The following is a 17,482-nucleotide window of genomic DNA, read 5'->3' on the forward strand; positions in this document are numbered from 1 at the left end:
GCCCAGTGTAACCGCTCCTTTGTGTTTGCCAGGCTGTCATGCTGGGCACGAAGTTGCGGCTGCAGCCAGAACTTGACGTTGAAGAGGTGAGTGTCTTTCTCATGTAAATGTTAGGTTCCCATTTGGACAAGGCCCAGGTCTGCCAGGCGGACAGCTCCCGTCACGGCTGGGCTTTGCTCCTCACAGGGTGAGCTGGGGTGCTTGAGGGCAGGGGTCACATGTGACCCCCTGACCCTGGGAGGGGGACTGAGAGGAGGTGCAGGGAGGGGCCTCTGAGCGGTCAGTGGGCTTTGGTACAGCATGCCAGGGAGTGGCCAGTCCCCAGAAGTCCACCCAGCCAGCCTTTCTCTGTCCTGCCCTGGCCAGAGGGGCTCCCAGGGAAGGGGCTCCCCGTGAGGGCCGCCCTGGTGGAGGAGCCCCCGTCCAGACTGGGCTTTAGACAGTTTGACCTGTGAGGCTGCGTGGGGGGAGGGAAGGGAATGAGGGGGCTTCATCAAGGCCTGGTTCTTGCAGGGTAGTGACTGGCCTTGCCCAGGCCCAATACCTCCTGGAGGGCCTGGGCAGCTTGGGGGTTGTATGGGCATGCTCCAGGCCCAGGCGCTGGGACTCTCTCTTGCCCACGATGAGACATCTCTGGGCCACCAGGGCCTCTGCTGGTAGTTGGTCTCCACGCTGGTCTACGGCTCAGCGAAGACAGGAAACAGCTGAGCTTCCAAGACCCCAGGCCCCTTGGAGCTCCCAGTCCTTCATCACGGAGATGGGAGGGCCACAGGGAGCAGTGGGGCCTGTATGTGTATATGTACATGTGTGTGTGTGTGCATGCACACAGGCGTGTTCACATGTGAGAGTTGTGTGTGCAGGGGCTCAGGCACTGAGGCAGGCTGGGGTGAGTGTACCACACTATGGGAACTGGGGTGTGCAGGTTGCAGAGAGGGGCTCAGACGTGCTGGGGCCCCGTGCTCCCTGGGGGAGGGTTAGGGTTAGGGTTAGGGTTAGGGTTAGGGGTTAGGGTTAGGGTTAGGGTTAGGGTTAGGGTTAGGGTTAGGGGTTAGGGGTTAGGGTTAGGGTTAGGGTTAGGGTTAGGGTTGGGTTAGGGGTTAGGGTTAGGGTTAGGGTTAGGGTTAGGGTTAGGGGTAGGGTTAGGGTTAGGGTTAGGGTTAGAGTTAGGGGTAGGGGTAGGGTTAGGGTTAGGGTTAGGGTTAGGGTTAGGGGTAGGGTTAGCGGTTAGGGTTAGGGTAGGGTTAGGGGTTAGGGTTAGAGGTTAGGGTTAGGGTTAGGGTTAGGGTTAGGGTTAGGGTTAGGGTTAGGGTTAGGGTAGGGTTAGGGTTAGGGTTAGGGTTAGGGTAGGGTTAGGGTAGGGTTAGGGGTTAGGGTTAGGGTTAGGGTTAGGGTTAGGGTTAGGGTTAGGGTTAGGGTTATGGGTTAGGGTTAGGGTTAGGGTTAGGGTTAGGGTTAGGGTTAGGGTTAGGGTTAGGGTTATGGGTAGGGTTAGGGTTAGGGTTAGGGTTAGGGTTAGAGTTAGGGTTAGGGTTAGGGTTAGGGTTAGGGTTAGGGTTAGGGTTAGGGTTATGGGTTAAGGGTTAGGCTTAGGGGTTAGGGTTAGGGTTAGGGTTACATGGATCGGCCCCGGGTTCTGCCACTCTGGCCACCGCCGGCACGAGTGGAGCTGGGTCTTGGCCTGCCATGTGGAGGTTCCAGGCCTGTGGGCTGCAGCCTGAGAGCACGCTCCCCTGCAGATGAGCACCCCCCTGCTCCTCCAGGACAAGGTGAACCTCGTGGAGCGCTACGTGGACGGCTTCCCCGGCCTCCAGAGGAGGCTGCTGGTCCTCCTGGACTCCTGGTGCCAGCCTGGCTTTGACATCGGAGCCGTTGCCAGGTGAGCCCCCAGGTGCCCAGGGTGGGGACATGGGCAGCAGGCACACGGGAAAGACACACACATGCTCTCACCCGGGTCACCAAGGGGCCTGTGTCCGGAGCCGAGAGGCACTTGGTGAGAGAGTACACTGCCTTTAGATGATGCAGCCCTCAAAGCCGGCTGCTTGTCCATCCACTCGTCCCTGTCCCTCCTTTTCTCTAATCTTTGTGGAACACCTGCCATGTGTACCCGTCTCAGCATTCACAGAAGGAAGGGGACACACCAACAGGGGCTGTGTGTGTGTGTGTGTGTGTGCGCGTGTGTGTGACACACAAGGGTGTCCAGAGGGTGGGCGCAGGGGTGTGTCTGGGAGGAGAAGGGCGCTTCTTGCCACGAGTCGGGATGGCCGAGGGGGAAGTGGCACACAGGTCTGGGGAGGCTCCTGGGCCACCTCTCCGTGTAGCCCTGGGTGTTCCACTTGAGAAGCAGGCCCTGGGCTCAGGCAGCAGGAGCCCTGGACCCACCATCCCCTGGAGTGATGGTCACCTTCACTTTCTGGGTTTGTTTTCCCAACACGGGGCTCATTCTGCCCGTCCCCGAGGGCAGACGTGAGGCACCCACTGCGGAGCCAGCAGAGCACACCTGGCAGCAGGCGAGGCACAGGTAGTGTTGCCGTCAGTCTCACTGATGGAGAAGAGAGAGAGAGGGGCACAGACAGAACAAAAGACGATGGGCCAGGTTCTTGCTGCGAAGGGCAGAGGCGGATGAGAAGCTAGATTTGAATGTGGATGTCAGTTTAAATGAATCACTGTATCATTTCTCAATTCTGGGCTCTGAAAGGGCCCGAGGCAGTGATATCCCACAGTGATGTGCATCCCCAGACCCAGATCTCGGTCTCTAGGGACCATTCTCCACTGAAGGGAGCTAGGGTCCCTCGGGGAACAGACTGAGAGTAAAAGCAGTCCTGTCACAGACACAACTGCTCAGACCTTCAGAGTGAGGGGGTGGCAGCAGGAGGGACGCTCTGTGCAGCTGCAGGTGACCGTCGCCCCATGGGGTCCTGGAACCAGTGGATGCCGGTGCAGGCTCAAGGAGGTGCTGGAAGCAGAAAACAGGGCTGACTCCAGGAGAGAAAAGAGACATCGTGACAGAGCCTGCGTCTGCAGACACTACCATCACTGGATGGTAGTGAGAGGTGCCGTTTACAACCTGACACACACATATTGACAACTTAGAGGAAAGAGACCAAGTTCTGGAAAAACAGAATTTACCAAAGCTGATACTGGAAGAAATAGAAAATTTAAATAGTCCTATGCCTATTAAATAAATCGAATATGTACTTTGCAATTTTACCGCAAAGAAAATTTTAGACCCAGATGGCTTTGCGAGCGAATTCTCTCACACGTTTAGGGAAGAGACTGTCGCAAGCTTACACAGGAGTTTCCAGAGAACGTGAAAAGGAACATGTCCACACTTGTTTACTTAGCCAGTGTGGACCTTGGTACCAACCCTTTAAAAAGAACATTAAGAGGAAGGAAAATGAAAGCCCAGTATCTTTATCTCATGACACATTATCTCATGTTCTGTCTCATCAACATAGATACAAAAATGCTAAACAAAGCCTGACCAGGTGGTGGCGCAGTGGATAGAGCGTTGGCCTGGGATGCAGAGGACCCAGGTTCGAGACCCCGAGGTTGCTAGCTTGAGTGCGGGCTCATCTGGTTTGAGCAAAAAGCCCACCAGCTTGAACCCAAGGTTGCTGGCTCCAGCAAGGGGTTACTCGGTCTGCTGAAGGCCCACGGTCAAGGCACATATGAGAAAGCAATCAATGAACAACTAAGGTGTTGCAACACGCAATGAAAAACTCATGATTGATGCTTCTCATCTCTCTCCGTTCCTGTCTGTCTGTCCCTGTCTATCCCTCTCTCTCTCTGAAAAAAAAATACTAAACAAAAATATTAGAAATCAAATCAGCTGACATATCCTAGAGTTAAGGAAGTGAAAAGAAAAGCTCAGAGTGGAAGAAAAAATTTGTAAGATAAAGCTAATAAAGGCCATTATTCAAAATAAAGTTCTCTTAAAACTCAACAATTGTCTGGCAACAATTGTCTGGTAAGACCATCCTTCCCACTGAGTCCCTGGTCCTCTGTCAGTTGTCCGTGTGCATGTCTCCATCCTGTCCCGTCCTTCGTCCACCGCCAGTCAAGGCTGTAGCACTCTGACTGCGGGGCCTTAGACTAGGTCTCGAGGCCGGCGGTGTTAGACCTCCACTGACCTGTTTCAAAGTTGTTTTCACTGTTCTAGACCCATTGCATTTCTGTGTGAATTCGAGAACCAGTTTCTGAATTTCTACCCCTAAAAAGCCTCCTGAGCCTTGGTTGGTTAGCTCAGTGGTAGAGCGCCACATCCCAGATTTGATTCCTGGCCAGGGCACACAGGAGAAGCACCCGTCTGCTTCTGCACCCTTCCCCCTTCTCTCTCTCTCTCTTTCTCTCTTCTCCCCTCCTGTAGTCATGGCTTGATTGGAGTGAGTTGGCCCCGGGTGCTGAGGATGGCTCCATGACCTCTGCCTCAGGGCTAAGAAGAGCTTGGTTGCTGAGCAACAAAGCAACAGCCCCAGATGGGCAGAGCATCACCCCCTAGTGGGCTTGCCGGGTGGATCCCAGTTGGGGTGCATGTGGGAGTCTGTCTCTCTGCCTCCCCTCCTCTCACTGAATTAAAAAAAAAAAAAAAAAAAAGCCTCCTGGGCAGAAAAGCACAGCCAGGGCGGGACCTGGGCCTCCCTGGAGCTGGGAGCCCTGCGGACAACAGACGCTGGAGCTGAGTCTTCAGAGAGCCCTGTGTCTGAAGTCCACGCGGGAGCCTGCACACACGCAGGCCAGGCGGTGACGAGTACGAAGCTCAGGAAAATGCTTGGGAGGTAAATTTGAAGGTATTTTCCAAAAACTAGTTCAGAACAAATAAAGAGAAGCAAAATCAGAGAGAAAAGGTGAGAAAAAATAGAGATTTTTTTTTTTTTTCCCCTGGAGCTGGAAACGGGGAGAGACAGTCAGACTCCCGCATGCGCCCGACCGGGATCCACCTGGCACGCCCACCAGGGGTGAAGCTCTGCCCACCAGGGGGCGATGCTCTGCCCCTCCGGGGCGTCGCTCTGTCGCAACCAGAGCCACTCCAGCGCCTGGGGCAGAGGCCGAGGAGCCATCCCCAGCGCCCGGGCCATCTTTGCTCCAATGGAGCCTCGGCTGCGAGAGGGGAAGAGAGAGACAGAGAGGAAGGGGGGTGAGGGGTGGAGAAGCAGATGGGCGCTTCTCCTGTGTGCCCTGGCCGGGAATCGAACCCAGGACTTCTGCACACTAGGCCGACGCTCTACCACTGAGCCAACCGGCCAGGGCGAGATTTTTTTTTTTAAGTGAAGGATCTTCCAGGAAGAAAGGAGGAAGGTCATCTCCCAGCAGCTCATCCAGCCCCTTCCCAGGAAAAGTGGGCAGGGGAGCCAGGTGGGAGTGGACGGAGAGACCCACGCGGTGACCGAGATCCCTCAAAACTTCAGAAAGAGCAGGAGCCGGACCAGGTTCTGGGAGCAGGTCTGCCAGGGCTGGGGGGTTGGTTCAGCCCAGTCTCAGCTCATCCCAAGTGTCAGCCAATGGAAGCAGGGAACGAGACTCAGACCCACAGTGTCTCCAGAAACACGCCACAGCCCAATTGTAGGGTACTCCTGGGATCTGCGGCCTGGACAGCGGAAAGGAGAAGAGGTCATCCAGCCACAACGGGCAGGGGCCTGCAGCTGGGGGAGCAGGGAGCCTGTTCACCTGTGCTGACCGGGGCGGGGGGACGTGGATTCACTCCCCCAGGATGGGACACTGAGGAAGCAGCAAGACCAGACAGGCGTCACCTTCTCGGAGAGGAGTGTGCTTTGCCGTGACACTATCGACTGCATGGTCATGATGCACAAGCAGCACGTACTGACCACTCTGAGCACTCAGAGAGTCTGTTGTCTGCGGAGGACAAGGGAGGAGAGAGAGCCTTTCATGGGAGACGCCCACACAGAACACCTCAAGGGGAACAATCACGAGATCACAGTGCAGGTGTTGGTTTCCCGTGGAAACACAGAGATCGTGCAGGTGGCTGTTGCTGGGCGGGGTGTGGGGACACACTGCCTTTTCTGTAAGACAGAGAAATATTTGACTTTAAAATTGTGCATGTGTGTGACTGTTGGAAATGAAAATCTTTTTTTTTATTTTTTATTTATATGTATTGATTTTACAGAGAGAAGAAAGAGGAGGGGAGGGGGAACAAGAAGTATCTACTGTTCACTTCTGTTGTTCATTGATTGCTTGTTGTATGTGCCTTGACCGGGAAAGCCCAAGGTTTCCAACCAGTGACCTCAGCATTCCAGGCCGATGCTCTATCCACTGCACTAACCCAGGCCGGGCGGAAAGGACCATCTTAAGGGCATTGATTTAAAAAAAAAAAAAACCAGGCCGGGCAGGAGCTGTGTCTCTCTCCTGCAGAAGGTACCCGCAGGTGACCTCCTTGAGGCTGGAGAGGCTGAGCCCCCACGTGCTGACCGGCCGGGTCCTGCGCCTGCTGGAGCGGTACTGCCTGGACCCAGGTGAGGGAGGCTCAGCAGGTGGGACGGGCGCTGGGCCCACCTGTGCGCTCAGGGACGCCACGGCTGGTATTGCCCGGGGTTCGGGCTGCCCAGGACCCACTGACCCTGGCCATTCCCTTCCTGGCTCCCCCTGCTCCCCCTTGGCAGCCCACCTCAGGGCCTGGTCATAGAACAGCAGAGGGAGCCGTGAGCCCCCTCTGCCCACCTGGGGTGATTCCTGGGCGCCTGGGCCTCTAGGTGAGGGCGGGCGAGGTAGCGCTGGCACTGTGCCCACCCTCCCGTGCTCCCCTCCCCCTCCCCCTTCCTCCTCCCCACAGTGATCCCGGGCACACCTCAAAGGTAAATGGTGTTTTATAGATTTCACCTTTTTTATTAGATTATGGGCATCTTTTTGTGCATGTGTGACAGAGACAGAGAGAGGGACAGATAGGGACAGACAGACCAAAAGGGAGAGAGATGAGAAGCATCAATTCTTCATTGCGGCACCTTAATTTTTCATTGATTGCTTTCTCATGTGTGCCTTGACCATGGGCCTTCAGCAGATCGAGTGACCCCTTGCTCAAGCCAGCAACCTTGGCTCAAGCTAATGAGCCTTGCTCAAACCAGATGAGCCCGCGCTCAAGCTGGCGACCTTGGGGTTTTGAACCTGGGCCTTCCAAGTCGCAGTCCAACGCTCTGTCCACCGTGCCACCACCTGGTCAGGTAGATTATGGACATCTTAGTCAATTCCTACTGTTGTTCAGGAATGGATGTTGCATTTTATCCCGTGCCCTTCCTGCCTGCAACGCTCGGGGTGAGCTGCTCTTTTCTGTCTGGTCTGTGAAGGTGGCAGGCTCCGTCGACTGGCCTTGCCCTGGTAAACTAGCCTTGCATCCCGGGTGACGTGTCCAGCACCGGGTGACGTGTCCGGCAGGCTACAGCACTGTCATTCCGGGTGACGTGTCCGGCAGGCTGCAGCACTGTCATTCCGGGTGACGTGTCCGGCAGGCTGCAGCACTGTGGATGTCCATCGCCAGGCCGTTCGCCAGCTTTTTCTTTATTGAGGGATTTTTTTTTTATCTGTGTTCACAGTGGACTCTCATGTAGTGTCTGCATCTGGTGTTGTGGATGAGGTTGAGCTATCCTCTGAAAATGAGGTGGACAATAGCTCCTTTTTCCTCCGAGGCTATTTGTCTGAGACTGAAATTATTTCTTCCTCAAAATTGGGGTAGAAATGGCCCCGTGAACCCAATGCTTTTCCTTGTGGAAACCGGACTCCTGCGTTGTCTCAGCCAGGGTGTTTTGGGAGGGATTTGTGTGTTTTGTCCACAGTTCCTTATCCCTTTGCTATCCTCCAAACGTCCACAGCAGTCTGGAGATGAGCTATTTGGGCCTCCTCTCTCTCTCTCTCTCTCTCTCTCTCTTTCTTTTCATTTCTCTTGATCCATCTCACTTGAAGTTTTAGCTTTTCCAAAGACCTAGCTTTTTTCCCCCCGCCTCCTCCCCCAAGTTGTTTTGAGATATAATTGACAGATAACATTGTACTGGTTTTAGGTGTACAACATAATGATTTGATATTTGTAAGTGTTATGAAATGGTCACCACACAATGAGTTCAGCTAACATCAATCACACGCCTAGTTACAAATTGTTTCTTGCGATGGAAACCTTTAACATCTGCGGGATACAGTGTTGTTAACTTTCATTACCACACAGTGCAGCAAATCCTGGGGAGTTACTTTTCTTTTAACTGGTAGTTTGTAACCTTTGACTGCCTTCACCTATTTCCCCACCCCCCACCCCCCACCTCTGCAACCTGTGAGTCAGTGCGACGCCCTCAACGTCCATCCGTGTTTTCACAAATGGCAGGGTCATCCTTTCTTGTGGCTGGATAATATTCCATGGTATGTATCTATATTCCATATTTGTGTCCATTCCTCTGTTGATGGACACTTAGGTTATACATTATTTCCATGCCTTGACTACTCTGTATGCACAGATATCTTCTCAAGATCCTGAACTCATTTCCTCCAAATAAACACCCAAAAGTGGGTGACCTGTGGTGGCACAGTGGATAAAGTGTCGACCTGGAAATACTGAGGTCGCTGGTTCGAAACCCTGGGCTTGCCTGGTCAAGGCACATATGGGAGTTGAAGCTTCCAGCTCCTCCCCCCTTCTCTCTCTCTGTCTCTCTCTCTCTCCTCTCTAAATATAAATAAAAAATTTAAAAAAAAATTTGGTTTGGTTAAACACCCAAAAGTGGGATTGCTGGATCATAATGTACTTTTATTCTTGAATTTTTTGAAGAATCTCCACACTCTTTTCCACTGTGGCTGCACCAGCTTACTTTCCCAGCAACAGTGCGTGTGGGGGGGGGGGGGTCCCTTTTCTCCGCACCCTTGCCAAAAGTTGCCTCCTGTCTTTTGATGACGGCCATTCTAACAGGTGTGAAGTGATATCTCATTGTGGTTTCTATCTGCGTTTCCCTGACAACGGGTGACGTTGAGAATTTTTTTTCATGTACCTGTTGGCTATTTGGATGTCTTCTTTGGGAAAACGTCTAACCCCACTCCTCTGCCCACTGTTAAATTAGATTATCTGGGGGGAGGATGTTGTTTTTGTTTCCTTTGCTGTTGAGCTGTGTGAGTTCCTTACATAGTTCGGGTAGTGACCCCTTAGCTGATACGTGGTGTGCAGGTAACCTTCCGCTCCAGAGGTTGCCGCTCATTTCCTTGCTGTTCCTTTGCTGTGAGGTTTTAGTTTGATGTCGTCCCACATGTTGGTTTTTGCTTCTGTTGCCCTCCTTCGAGCTGTTTTGATCCTGTCTCTCAGATGCGCCGCCCAGTCCACTACGCTACATGTGAAGCCATCTTCTCTCTTAGATACATTCCTCAAGTTTCAGTATATGTGATTTTTTTTTTAAATTTTTTTTCTTTTTCTTTTTTTTGTATTTTTCTGAAGCTGGAAACGGGGAGAGACAGTCAGACAGACTCCCGCATGCGCCCGACCGGGATCCACCCGGCACGCCCACCAGGGGCCACGCTCTGCCCACCAGGGGGTGATGCTCTGCCGCGACCAGAGCCACTCTAGCGCCTGGGGCAGAGGCCAAGGAGCCATCCCCTGCGCCCGGGCCATCTTTGCTCCAATGGAGCCTCGGCTGCGGGAGGGGAAGAGAGAGACAGAGAGGAAGGAGGGGAGGGGGGTGGAGAAGCAAATGGGCGCTTCTCCTATGTGCTCTGGCCGGGAATCGAACCCAGGTCCCCCGCACGCCAGGCCGACGCTCTACCGCTGAGCCAACCGGCCAGGGCCAGTATATGTGATTTTTTTACTATTGTGTAGCTCAAGATCATTTGTCTTATATATTGTTTCCTTTTATCCATGGGCTAATTAGAAATTGATTGCTTCATTTCCAAGCTACGTGACATTTCAGTTCACTCTCAGGCTCAGTGGGTTCATCTCACTCTGGTCAGAGACCACGGTCTGCCTGACACGAGCCCGCTGGCTGGGTTGCAGTGTGTGGTTGGAAGGGAGACGAAGGCCTCGTCTCTGGAAGGCGTTGCTCTTCTTGCTCCGGCTGCCGTGAGGATCTGCCCCGTCCCGCTGCGCCCGGTTTCTCCGTCAGGAGATGGTTACGGGTTTCCTTCCACTCATCCCGTCTGGGACTTGTTGGGCTTTTCAAATCTGTGGATTGGTGTCCCAAGTCCCCTCGGGGGCTTGGAGGTCGTGTGGGAGCCAACAGAGGCCGAGGCCACGGCGGGGAGAGGGCGGGGTGGGGGCCGGCAGGCCTGGCCCTGAGTGCACCCTCTCTTTCAGCGTCGTGTCCCAACGTGGCCGCCCAGCAGCGCCTGGCCGCCCTGCGGTACCTGTGCTACAAGCGCTTTGTGGAGGTGCGTGCGCCCGTTAGAGGCCTGAAACGGGGCCTGCGGCAGAGTGAGGGGCCTAGCGAGGCCGTGCCGCTCTTTCAGCATGGCCTCTGGAAAAGGTGTCCTTGGTGTTCCTTTGCAGAGAAACATGTCTCAGGCGAACTGGGCTGACCATGTGCGGGTGAGTCTGGAGTGGGAGCCCTGGTCTGGTGTGGGCACTCACTCACGGGAGGCCTGGGGGGGAGCCCCTGAGAGTATGTGCGTGTGTGCAGACCAGGCGTGTGGTGTGTGGCTCATGTGTACACACCTGTGGACCATGCGTGCAGTCCAAAGGCCCCAGCAGGTTGGTGAGGAAGGTGCAGAGAAAGGCCCCTCCCTTCCCAGCAGAGGCACCACCTCTGTCTTTTAGGCCTGAGCTGGAGGCAGGGCTGTCCCCTGACCTCTGGGATCATCACGGGTACAGGGCTGTCCCCTGACCCTGGGATCATTGTGGGCACAAGGCTGTCCCCTGACCCCTGGGATTATCGTGGGCACAGGGCTGTCCCCTGACCCCTGGGATCATCGCAGGCACAGGGCTGTCCCCTGACCCCTGGGATCATCGCGGGCACAGGGCTGTCCCCTGACCCCTGGGATCATCGTGGGCACAGGGCTGTCCCCTGACCCTGGGGTCATCGTGGGTACTAGGATGTCCCCTGACCCCTGGGGTCATCACAGGCACAGGGCTGTCCCCTGACCCCTGGGATCATTGAGGGTACAGGGATGACATAGCCCCCTGAGGAAGGTGGGGTCTATGGGGACGTGGGTGCAAGGCACACAGGGGCTGGTCAGTAGGGTTGGTCACCTCCTCCTGGGAGACGGCACACCATCTGTTGTCCTGAGTAGTATCCAGTGGGGGGCAGTGCTGAGCCACCCCTGGAATAACAGGGTGGGAGTGTAGTGAGTCACCAGAGAGGAACGCGAACCCCAGCGCAAGGCCGGGAAGGCCGGTCCCCCCTGGGTGCCAAGGCCGAGCCTGCCGGAAGGGCAGCGGACATCCTGAAGAATGTGGAGGGGTTTCCACATATTGTCGTCCACGTGGGAAGCTGCAGCCACGGGAAGCGGAGGGCCTGAGGCTGCTGGGGGCAGCGCTGTCGGGGACTGTGCCCGGCCCGCAGGCCAGCAGGGCCTCCTCAGGGAGCGCGTGAGCTCCGAGTCTGGAGGAGGGGGGGCGAGGGGCTCCAACTCCCCTCCCTCCCACCAAGCTGCACCACCATGACCTCATGGACACAGGACTCGGCCAGGCCCGAGACCCTCTGCTAGGACCCACTGGTGCAGGTGTCCTGGGCTCAGTGGACACTGGGATGGGAAGCCCCTCCGCTCCCACACTGGACACGGGTGTGGGGCAGCCAGCTGATGGGAAAGCAGCCCTGTGAGTCCCCCATGGTCACTGCTGCCCACAGACTGCCCCTGTCCACTTTCTGGACTGGGTTCAGGGATGTCCCATGACCTCACCCTCCCCTGAGCATGACGGCCAGCTGAGGGCAGGGGTGAGGAGGTGCCGAGGGGAAGACAGGGCGGCCAGGGGGTCAGGAGCCACGCTGCAGGGGTGGGTGGAGGAGGGGCACAGCCACACCATGCTCCCGCAGGCTTGCTGGTCTCACGTCCCGGCAGCCTGAGAGGAGGAGCCCTGCCGGGTCCTGGAGAGCCTGGCAGCGTGGCAGTGGGAGGCGGCACGCACGTGGGGAGGGTGCCTCAGCTGCGGGCAGGGCAGGGACGGCGGGCCCAGGCGTGGGCGTCGTGGGCGTCGTGGCTCGAGCATCTGGATCATGGGGCCTCGGCTGGCCTTTCGGGCAGGCAGCCCCTCCTCCTGAAGGCGGGCTAGGCCTCAGGGTGAGGTCCGGGCCCGGGGCTGCAGGACTGTGGGCACCAACCCCCTGCCCAGCCAGTGATACAGCCGCCTCCCGCCCGTCCCTAGGGCCTGCTGGGGCCTAGCGAGTGGCTCCAGGGGCAGCTGCTGCAGCTGCTGGCCTCTCACGGCGACGCGGCCACCGTGGCCCAGTGCGCCCGGGACCTCTTGCTGCCCGAGGAGCGGCTGCCCGCCTCAGTGGCCGCGGAGCTCGGCCGTCTCAGGCTGCAGGAGCGGTAAGCATACCCCAGGCCTGTGGGGGGCAAGGAGGACACACCCCTGGGCCCCTGTCGCTCGAGTGGTGTATACCAGCGGCTTAGAAATGAGAAACAGAGAAAACTAAGAATGGGGCGCGCACCCTCGTTCCCAGAATGCGGACGCAGAGCAGATGAGACAGGAAGGCCCCTCTGCTCCTCCGGAACCCGGTCACCTGGCTGCACACCCAGAGGCCCCTAGTCCGGGAGGGTGGAGGCATGTGGAAGGAGGCCCAGAGGGCACACCAGCCCGGCCAGTCCAGGATGTGCTGGGGGCGTGGGGGAGGGGGGCTGGGACACCAGGTGGCCACAGCTGTGCTCCTCCCAGGACGGCCGAGGCACCTTTTGATGACACGAAGGACCATTACTACCAGCTGCCCATAGCCAGGGAGGATGTCCACTTCCTGGCCTCATGGGAGGACCTGGCCAGGCACGAGGAGGAGCTTCTGCAGGTGCGTAGCCGGCTGGGGGCCGCTCATCAAGGCTCAGGGGTTCTGTCCACACCGGCACCCACCGTGCTCACCTGCGGTGCCTCCGTGGGCTGGTTTAGGGGCTTGACCTCTTCTGTGCAGAGTTAGGGGCAGCCTCGCTTGTGTGGGACCTCACGGGGCCGGGCAGGCTGGCTGTGTCCTTCCAGTCCTCGGCCACGCCCACTCAAGTGGCCCTCCGTCTGCAGCCTGGCCAGGTGGTCAGCATGGACCTGGAGTGGAGGCCCTCGTTCTGCGCTGGGGACCGGCCCCGGGCGTCACTCATGCAGGTGGCCGTTGAGGGCTGTGTTTTCCTGCTGGACCTGCCCGCACTCTCACGGCCAACAGAAGGACAGGAGTCCCAGGCCTTCTTCCGGCTGGTGTCCCGGTTGCTCACGGATCCATCCATCACCAAGCTGGGTGCGCACAGCCCCACCCTGCCTGTCCCTGCGGCCTGGGGAGGGTGCTGGGGGTGTCGGGGCCCCGTCTTTGGGTGCCTGGGGAGGGTGCTGGGGGTGTCAGGGCCCCGTCCTGGGGTGTCTGGGGAGGGTGCTGGGGGTGTCAGGGCCCCGTCCTGGGGTGCCTGGGGAGGGTGCTGGGGGTGTCAGGGCCCCGTCCTGGGGTGTCTGGGGAGGGTGCTGGGGGTGTCGGGGCCCCGTCCTGGGGTGTCTGGGGAGGGTGCTGGGGGTGTCAGGGCCCCGTCCTGGGGTGCCTGGGGAGGGTGCTGGGGGTGTCGGGGCCCCGTCCTGGGGTGCCTGGGGAGGGTGCTGGGGGTGTCGGGGCCCCGTCCTGGGGTGCCTGGGGAGGGTGCTGGGGGTGTCGGGGCCCCGTCCTGGGGTGTCTGGGGAGGGTGCTGGGGGTGTCGGGGCCCCGTCCTGGGGTGCCTGGGGAGGGTGCTGGGGGTGTCGGGGCCCCGTCCTTGGGTGCCTGGGGAGGGTGCTGGGGGTGTCAGGGCCCCGTCCTGGGTGCCTGGGGAGGGTGCTGGGGGTGTCGGGGCCCCATCCTGGGGTGCCTGGGGAGGGTGCTGGGGGTGTCGGGGCCCCGTCCTTGGGTGCCTGGGGAGGGTGCTGGGGGTGTCAGGGCCCCGTCCTGGGGTGTCTGGGGAGGGTGCTGGGGGTGTCAGGGCCCCGTCCTGGGGTGTCTGGGGAGGGTGCTGGGGGTGTCGGGGCCCCGTCCTGGGGTGCCTGGGGAGGGTGCTGGGGGTGTCGGGGCCCCGTCCTGGGGTGCCTGGGGAGGGTGCTGGGGGTGTCGGGGCCCCGTCCTGGGTGCCTGGGGAGGGTGCTGGGGGTGTCGGGGCCCCGTCCTGGGGTGCCTGGGGAGGGTGCTGGGGGTGTCGGGGCCCCGTCCTTGGGTGCCTGGGGAGGGTGCTGGGGGTGTCGGGGCCCTGTCCTGGGTGCCTGGGGAGGGTGCTGGGGGTGTCGGGGCCCCATCCTGGGGTGCCTGGGGAGGGTGCTGGGGGGTGTCGGGGCCCCGTCCTTGGGTGCCTGGGGAGGGTGCTGGGGGTGTCAGGGCCCCGTCCTGGGGTGTCTGGGGAGGGTGCTGGGGGTGTCGGGGCCCCGTCCTTGGGTGCCTGGGGAGGACGCTGGGGGTGTCGGGGCCCCGTCCTTGGGTGCCTGGGGAGGGTGCTGGGGGTGTCGGGGCCCCGTCCTTGGGTGCCTGGGGAGGGTGCTGGGGGTGTCGGGGCCCCGTCCTTGGGTGCCTGGGGAGGGTGCTGGGGGTGTCGGGGCCCCATCCTTGGGTGCCTGGGGAGGACGCTGGGGGTGTCAGGGCCCCGTCCTTGGGTGCCTGGGGAGGGTGCTGGGGGTGTCAGGGCCCCGTCCTGGGTGCCTGGGGAGGGTGCTGGGGGTGTCGGGGCCCCGTCCTTGGGTGCCTGGGGAGGGTGCTGGGGGTGTCAGGGCCCCGTCCTGGGGTGCCTGGGGAGGGTGCTGGGGGTGTCGGGGCCCCGTCCTGGGGTGCCTGGGGAGGGTGCTGGGGGTGTCAGGGCCCCGTCCTTGTGTGGGTGCCTGGGGAGGGTGCTGGGGGTGTCGGGGCCCCGTCCTTGGGTGCCTGGGGAGGGTGCTGGGGGTGTCAGGGCCCCGTCCTGGGGTGCCCATCGCCAGCGGCCCTGCCCACAGGCTACGGGATGGCAGGGGACCTGAAGAGCCTGGGCACCTCCTACCCAGCCCTGGCCCACATGCAGAAGCAGCTGCAGGGCGGCCTGGACCTGCTGCAGGTGCACCGGCAGGTCAGCACATGGGCCGGGGGGTGGAGGGGTCCTTACCACCACCTCAGGCTGGCGGTGTCTGTCCTCGCAGTGCCTTCCTGGCCCCAGCCCTGCTCCCTGACCACAGATGACCAGAGGCCCAGACTGGGATCCCCCGGGAGGGGGTCCCTGCAGGTGCCACGACTTCCCCAGAACCAGCCCTGCTCTGGGCTCCTTGTGGGAGCTCTCAGCGTGAATCTTGGGAGTTAAGACATCAGTCAGCCCCAGAGCTGACTGGTGGGCAGTGACCATCACCCTGAGACCCCCAGCACTGCCAGCCTTAGCCATCCTCGCCCTTCTGTCCCTGCACTGACCGCTGTGGGGCACAGGACCTTCCCAAGAGCCCTGAGTGGGGCCGCGAGGGCATGGGTGGTGGCAGTCCTCTCCCCAGGACAGGCCTCAGCCTGAGGACAATCTCTTGCAGATCCGGGTGGCCGGCATGCCTGTCCCAGGTGTGGATGCCAATGTGGGTCCACGGGGCCTCAGCCTCCTGGTGCAGCAGGCGCTGGGTAAGCCCCTGGACAAGACACAGCAGCTCTCCAACTGGGACCGGCGGCCGCTGGACGAGGGGCAGCTGCTGTATGCAGGTGTGCGCCCTGTGCCCTCCCCCCCATGCCTCCTACACCCCTGGCCCCCCAGGCGGGAGGCTAAGGCTGGCCCCTGCTCACCCAGCTGCCGATGCCTACTGCCTGCTGGAGGTGTACCAGGCGTTGTGCAGAGAGCCTGCCCGCTTCCACCTGTCGGAGGACCTGGCCAGGGGCCTGAGGCCAGGACGCAGAGAGAGAGCAGGGGCTCAAGAGCCGCCCCACCCGCAGGAGGCCTGGCAGGTGACAGAGCCCCCGGGACCCTTCACAGGATTGTCCGGAGGGAGGACCACCGTCCGTACAATGGGGGCCTCGCAGGTGTGGAGGGCTGGGCGGGGGGCTTGGGCCCCTCTAGCTGGACTCCACCTGGAGCGAAGGAACACAAAGTGTGGGTCACTTCCCAGAGGAAGGTCCAGCCCTTCCTGAGTCCAGGCCTGGTGTGTCCCCTGAGCCCTGAACCCTGCTTCAGTGCACACGGGACCCCCAGGAAATGTGCATGCGACCCTTGGGGTCCAGTGTGGGCGATTCGGTATCATTTTACCGGTTTTCTGCATTGAGCACATATTTCTCACGGTTCTCTTCATCAAGTTTTTTTAAAAAGAGTGACCACACTGCGGCCCTCACTTCCCACCGAGCAACCCCGGGGCCCCCGCTCCCCACCGAGTCCAGGGTGGGCCCGGGGGGCCGCAGGCTGCTGAGCGGGGCTGTGTTGCAGGCGCCTGCGACTGTGGATGCGGACACGGCCCCCGAGGTCCCGGCCAGGGCCTTCCGTGTGGTGTGTGACAGTATGCTGCAGGGGCTGGCGCGCAGCCTCCGCTGTCTGGGCGCAGACGTGCTGGTGCTGAGCTCCGGGGAGGACCACCGCCTTGCGGCCGAGGTGAGCACGCAGGGCTCTGTGCTGCCCGCTGGCCCTGCGTCCCAGCCTGTGAGTTGAGCAGGCAGGGCTCTGTGCTGCCCGCCGGGGCCTGTGTCCCAGCCTGTGAGGTGAGCAGGCAGGGCTCTGTGCTGCCCGCCGGCCCTGTGTCCCAGCCTGCTGGGCTCTGTTGGGAGCAGGGCTCTGTGTGTTGTGCTGCATGGACCACCCCACCCCGGGGCAGAAGGCACAGCACCCCTGGGGCCCCAGACATGGCAATGGCCACACGGCACTTGCGGCTCCTTTGACACAGGCAGACCCTGATGGCCCTGCCCCGGGTCCTGTGGCACCTGGAATCGCTGTGTACCCATAAGCCCTCCTGTCCTCTGAGAAGCCAGGGTGGATCCCTGTGTGTGTGTGTGTGTGTGTGTGTGTGTGTGTGTGCAGGCCGGGTGCCCTCCACACTGGGCTCTGTCCACGCCCACACTAGGGCTCCACTGGGGGGCACCAGCCCCAAGGTCATGAGGAAGCACCCTGTCATGGAGGGCAGCTCTGGGATGACCCCACCACATGGGTCACAGGGATCAAAGCCATGTGTCTGGTTTTCCACAGAAACTTGTCTGGCCATCTGTGTGGAAGTCACATTCACCAGATAAAAGTGGAACTGCGTGTCCAGGCGTTTCCCGTGCGCGTGTCCTACCAAACAGCCACCAGAGCGCGGCTGGCTGGGAGAGACACAGGGAGCCGGGCAGCATCCGCCAGAGGGCCCAAGGCACAGAGGAGGGCATGCTGTGCAGTCAGTGCCAGCCTGGTGGGCGCGGAGGGACCCCCACTCTCACGCGTGGAGAGGCTGGGCTGTGGCTGCCCTGGGCCTGGGCAGCTGCCTCTC

At 60.0% G+C, this 17,482-nt stretch overlaps 1 protein-coding gene across 4 annotated transcripts in view; it reads left to right on the plus strand.

The window, feature by feature from the left end:
• EXD3 (exonuclease 3'-5' domain containing 3) overlaps positions 1-17,482 on the plus strand; it is an 82,649-nt gene that overhangs the window by 34,207 nt on the left and 30,960 nt on the right. For all 4 annotated transcript variants that reach the window (XM_066366574.1, XM_066366573.1, XM_066366575.1 and 1 more), the window contains 12 exons: positions 33-86; positions 1,737-1,876; positions 6,367-6,467; positions 10,259-10,332; positions 10,451-10,489; positions 12,263-12,429; positions 12,776-12,899; positions 13,124-13,334; positions 15,029-15,138; positions 15,581-15,743; positions 15,829-15,983; positions 16,456-16,617. In XM_066366574.1, the coding sequence (XP_066222671.1) occupies positions 33-86; positions 1,737-1,876; positions 6,367-6,467; positions 10,259-10,332; positions 10,451-10,489; positions 12,263-12,429; positions 12,776-12,899; positions 13,124-13,334; positions 15,029-15,138; positions 15,581-15,743; positions 15,829-15,983; positions 16,456-16,617 (1,500 nt within the window). The remainder of the gene's footprint in view (positions 1-32; positions 87-1,736; positions 1,877-6,366; positions 6,468-10,258; positions 10,333-10,450; positions 10,490-12,262; positions 12,430-12,775; positions 12,900-13,123; positions 13,335-15,028; positions 15,139-15,580; positions 15,744-15,828; positions 15,984-16,455; positions 16,618-17,482) is intronic.

The sequence above is a fragment of the Saccopteryx leptura genome, chromosome 2, assembly GCF_036850995.1.
Source record: "Saccopteryx leptura isolate mSacLep1 chromosome 2, mSacLep1_pri_phased_curated, whole genome shotgun sequence".
NCBI classification, from domain to species: Eukaryota; Metazoa; Chordata; class Mammalia; order Chiroptera; family Emballonuridae; genus Saccopteryx; species Saccopteryx leptura.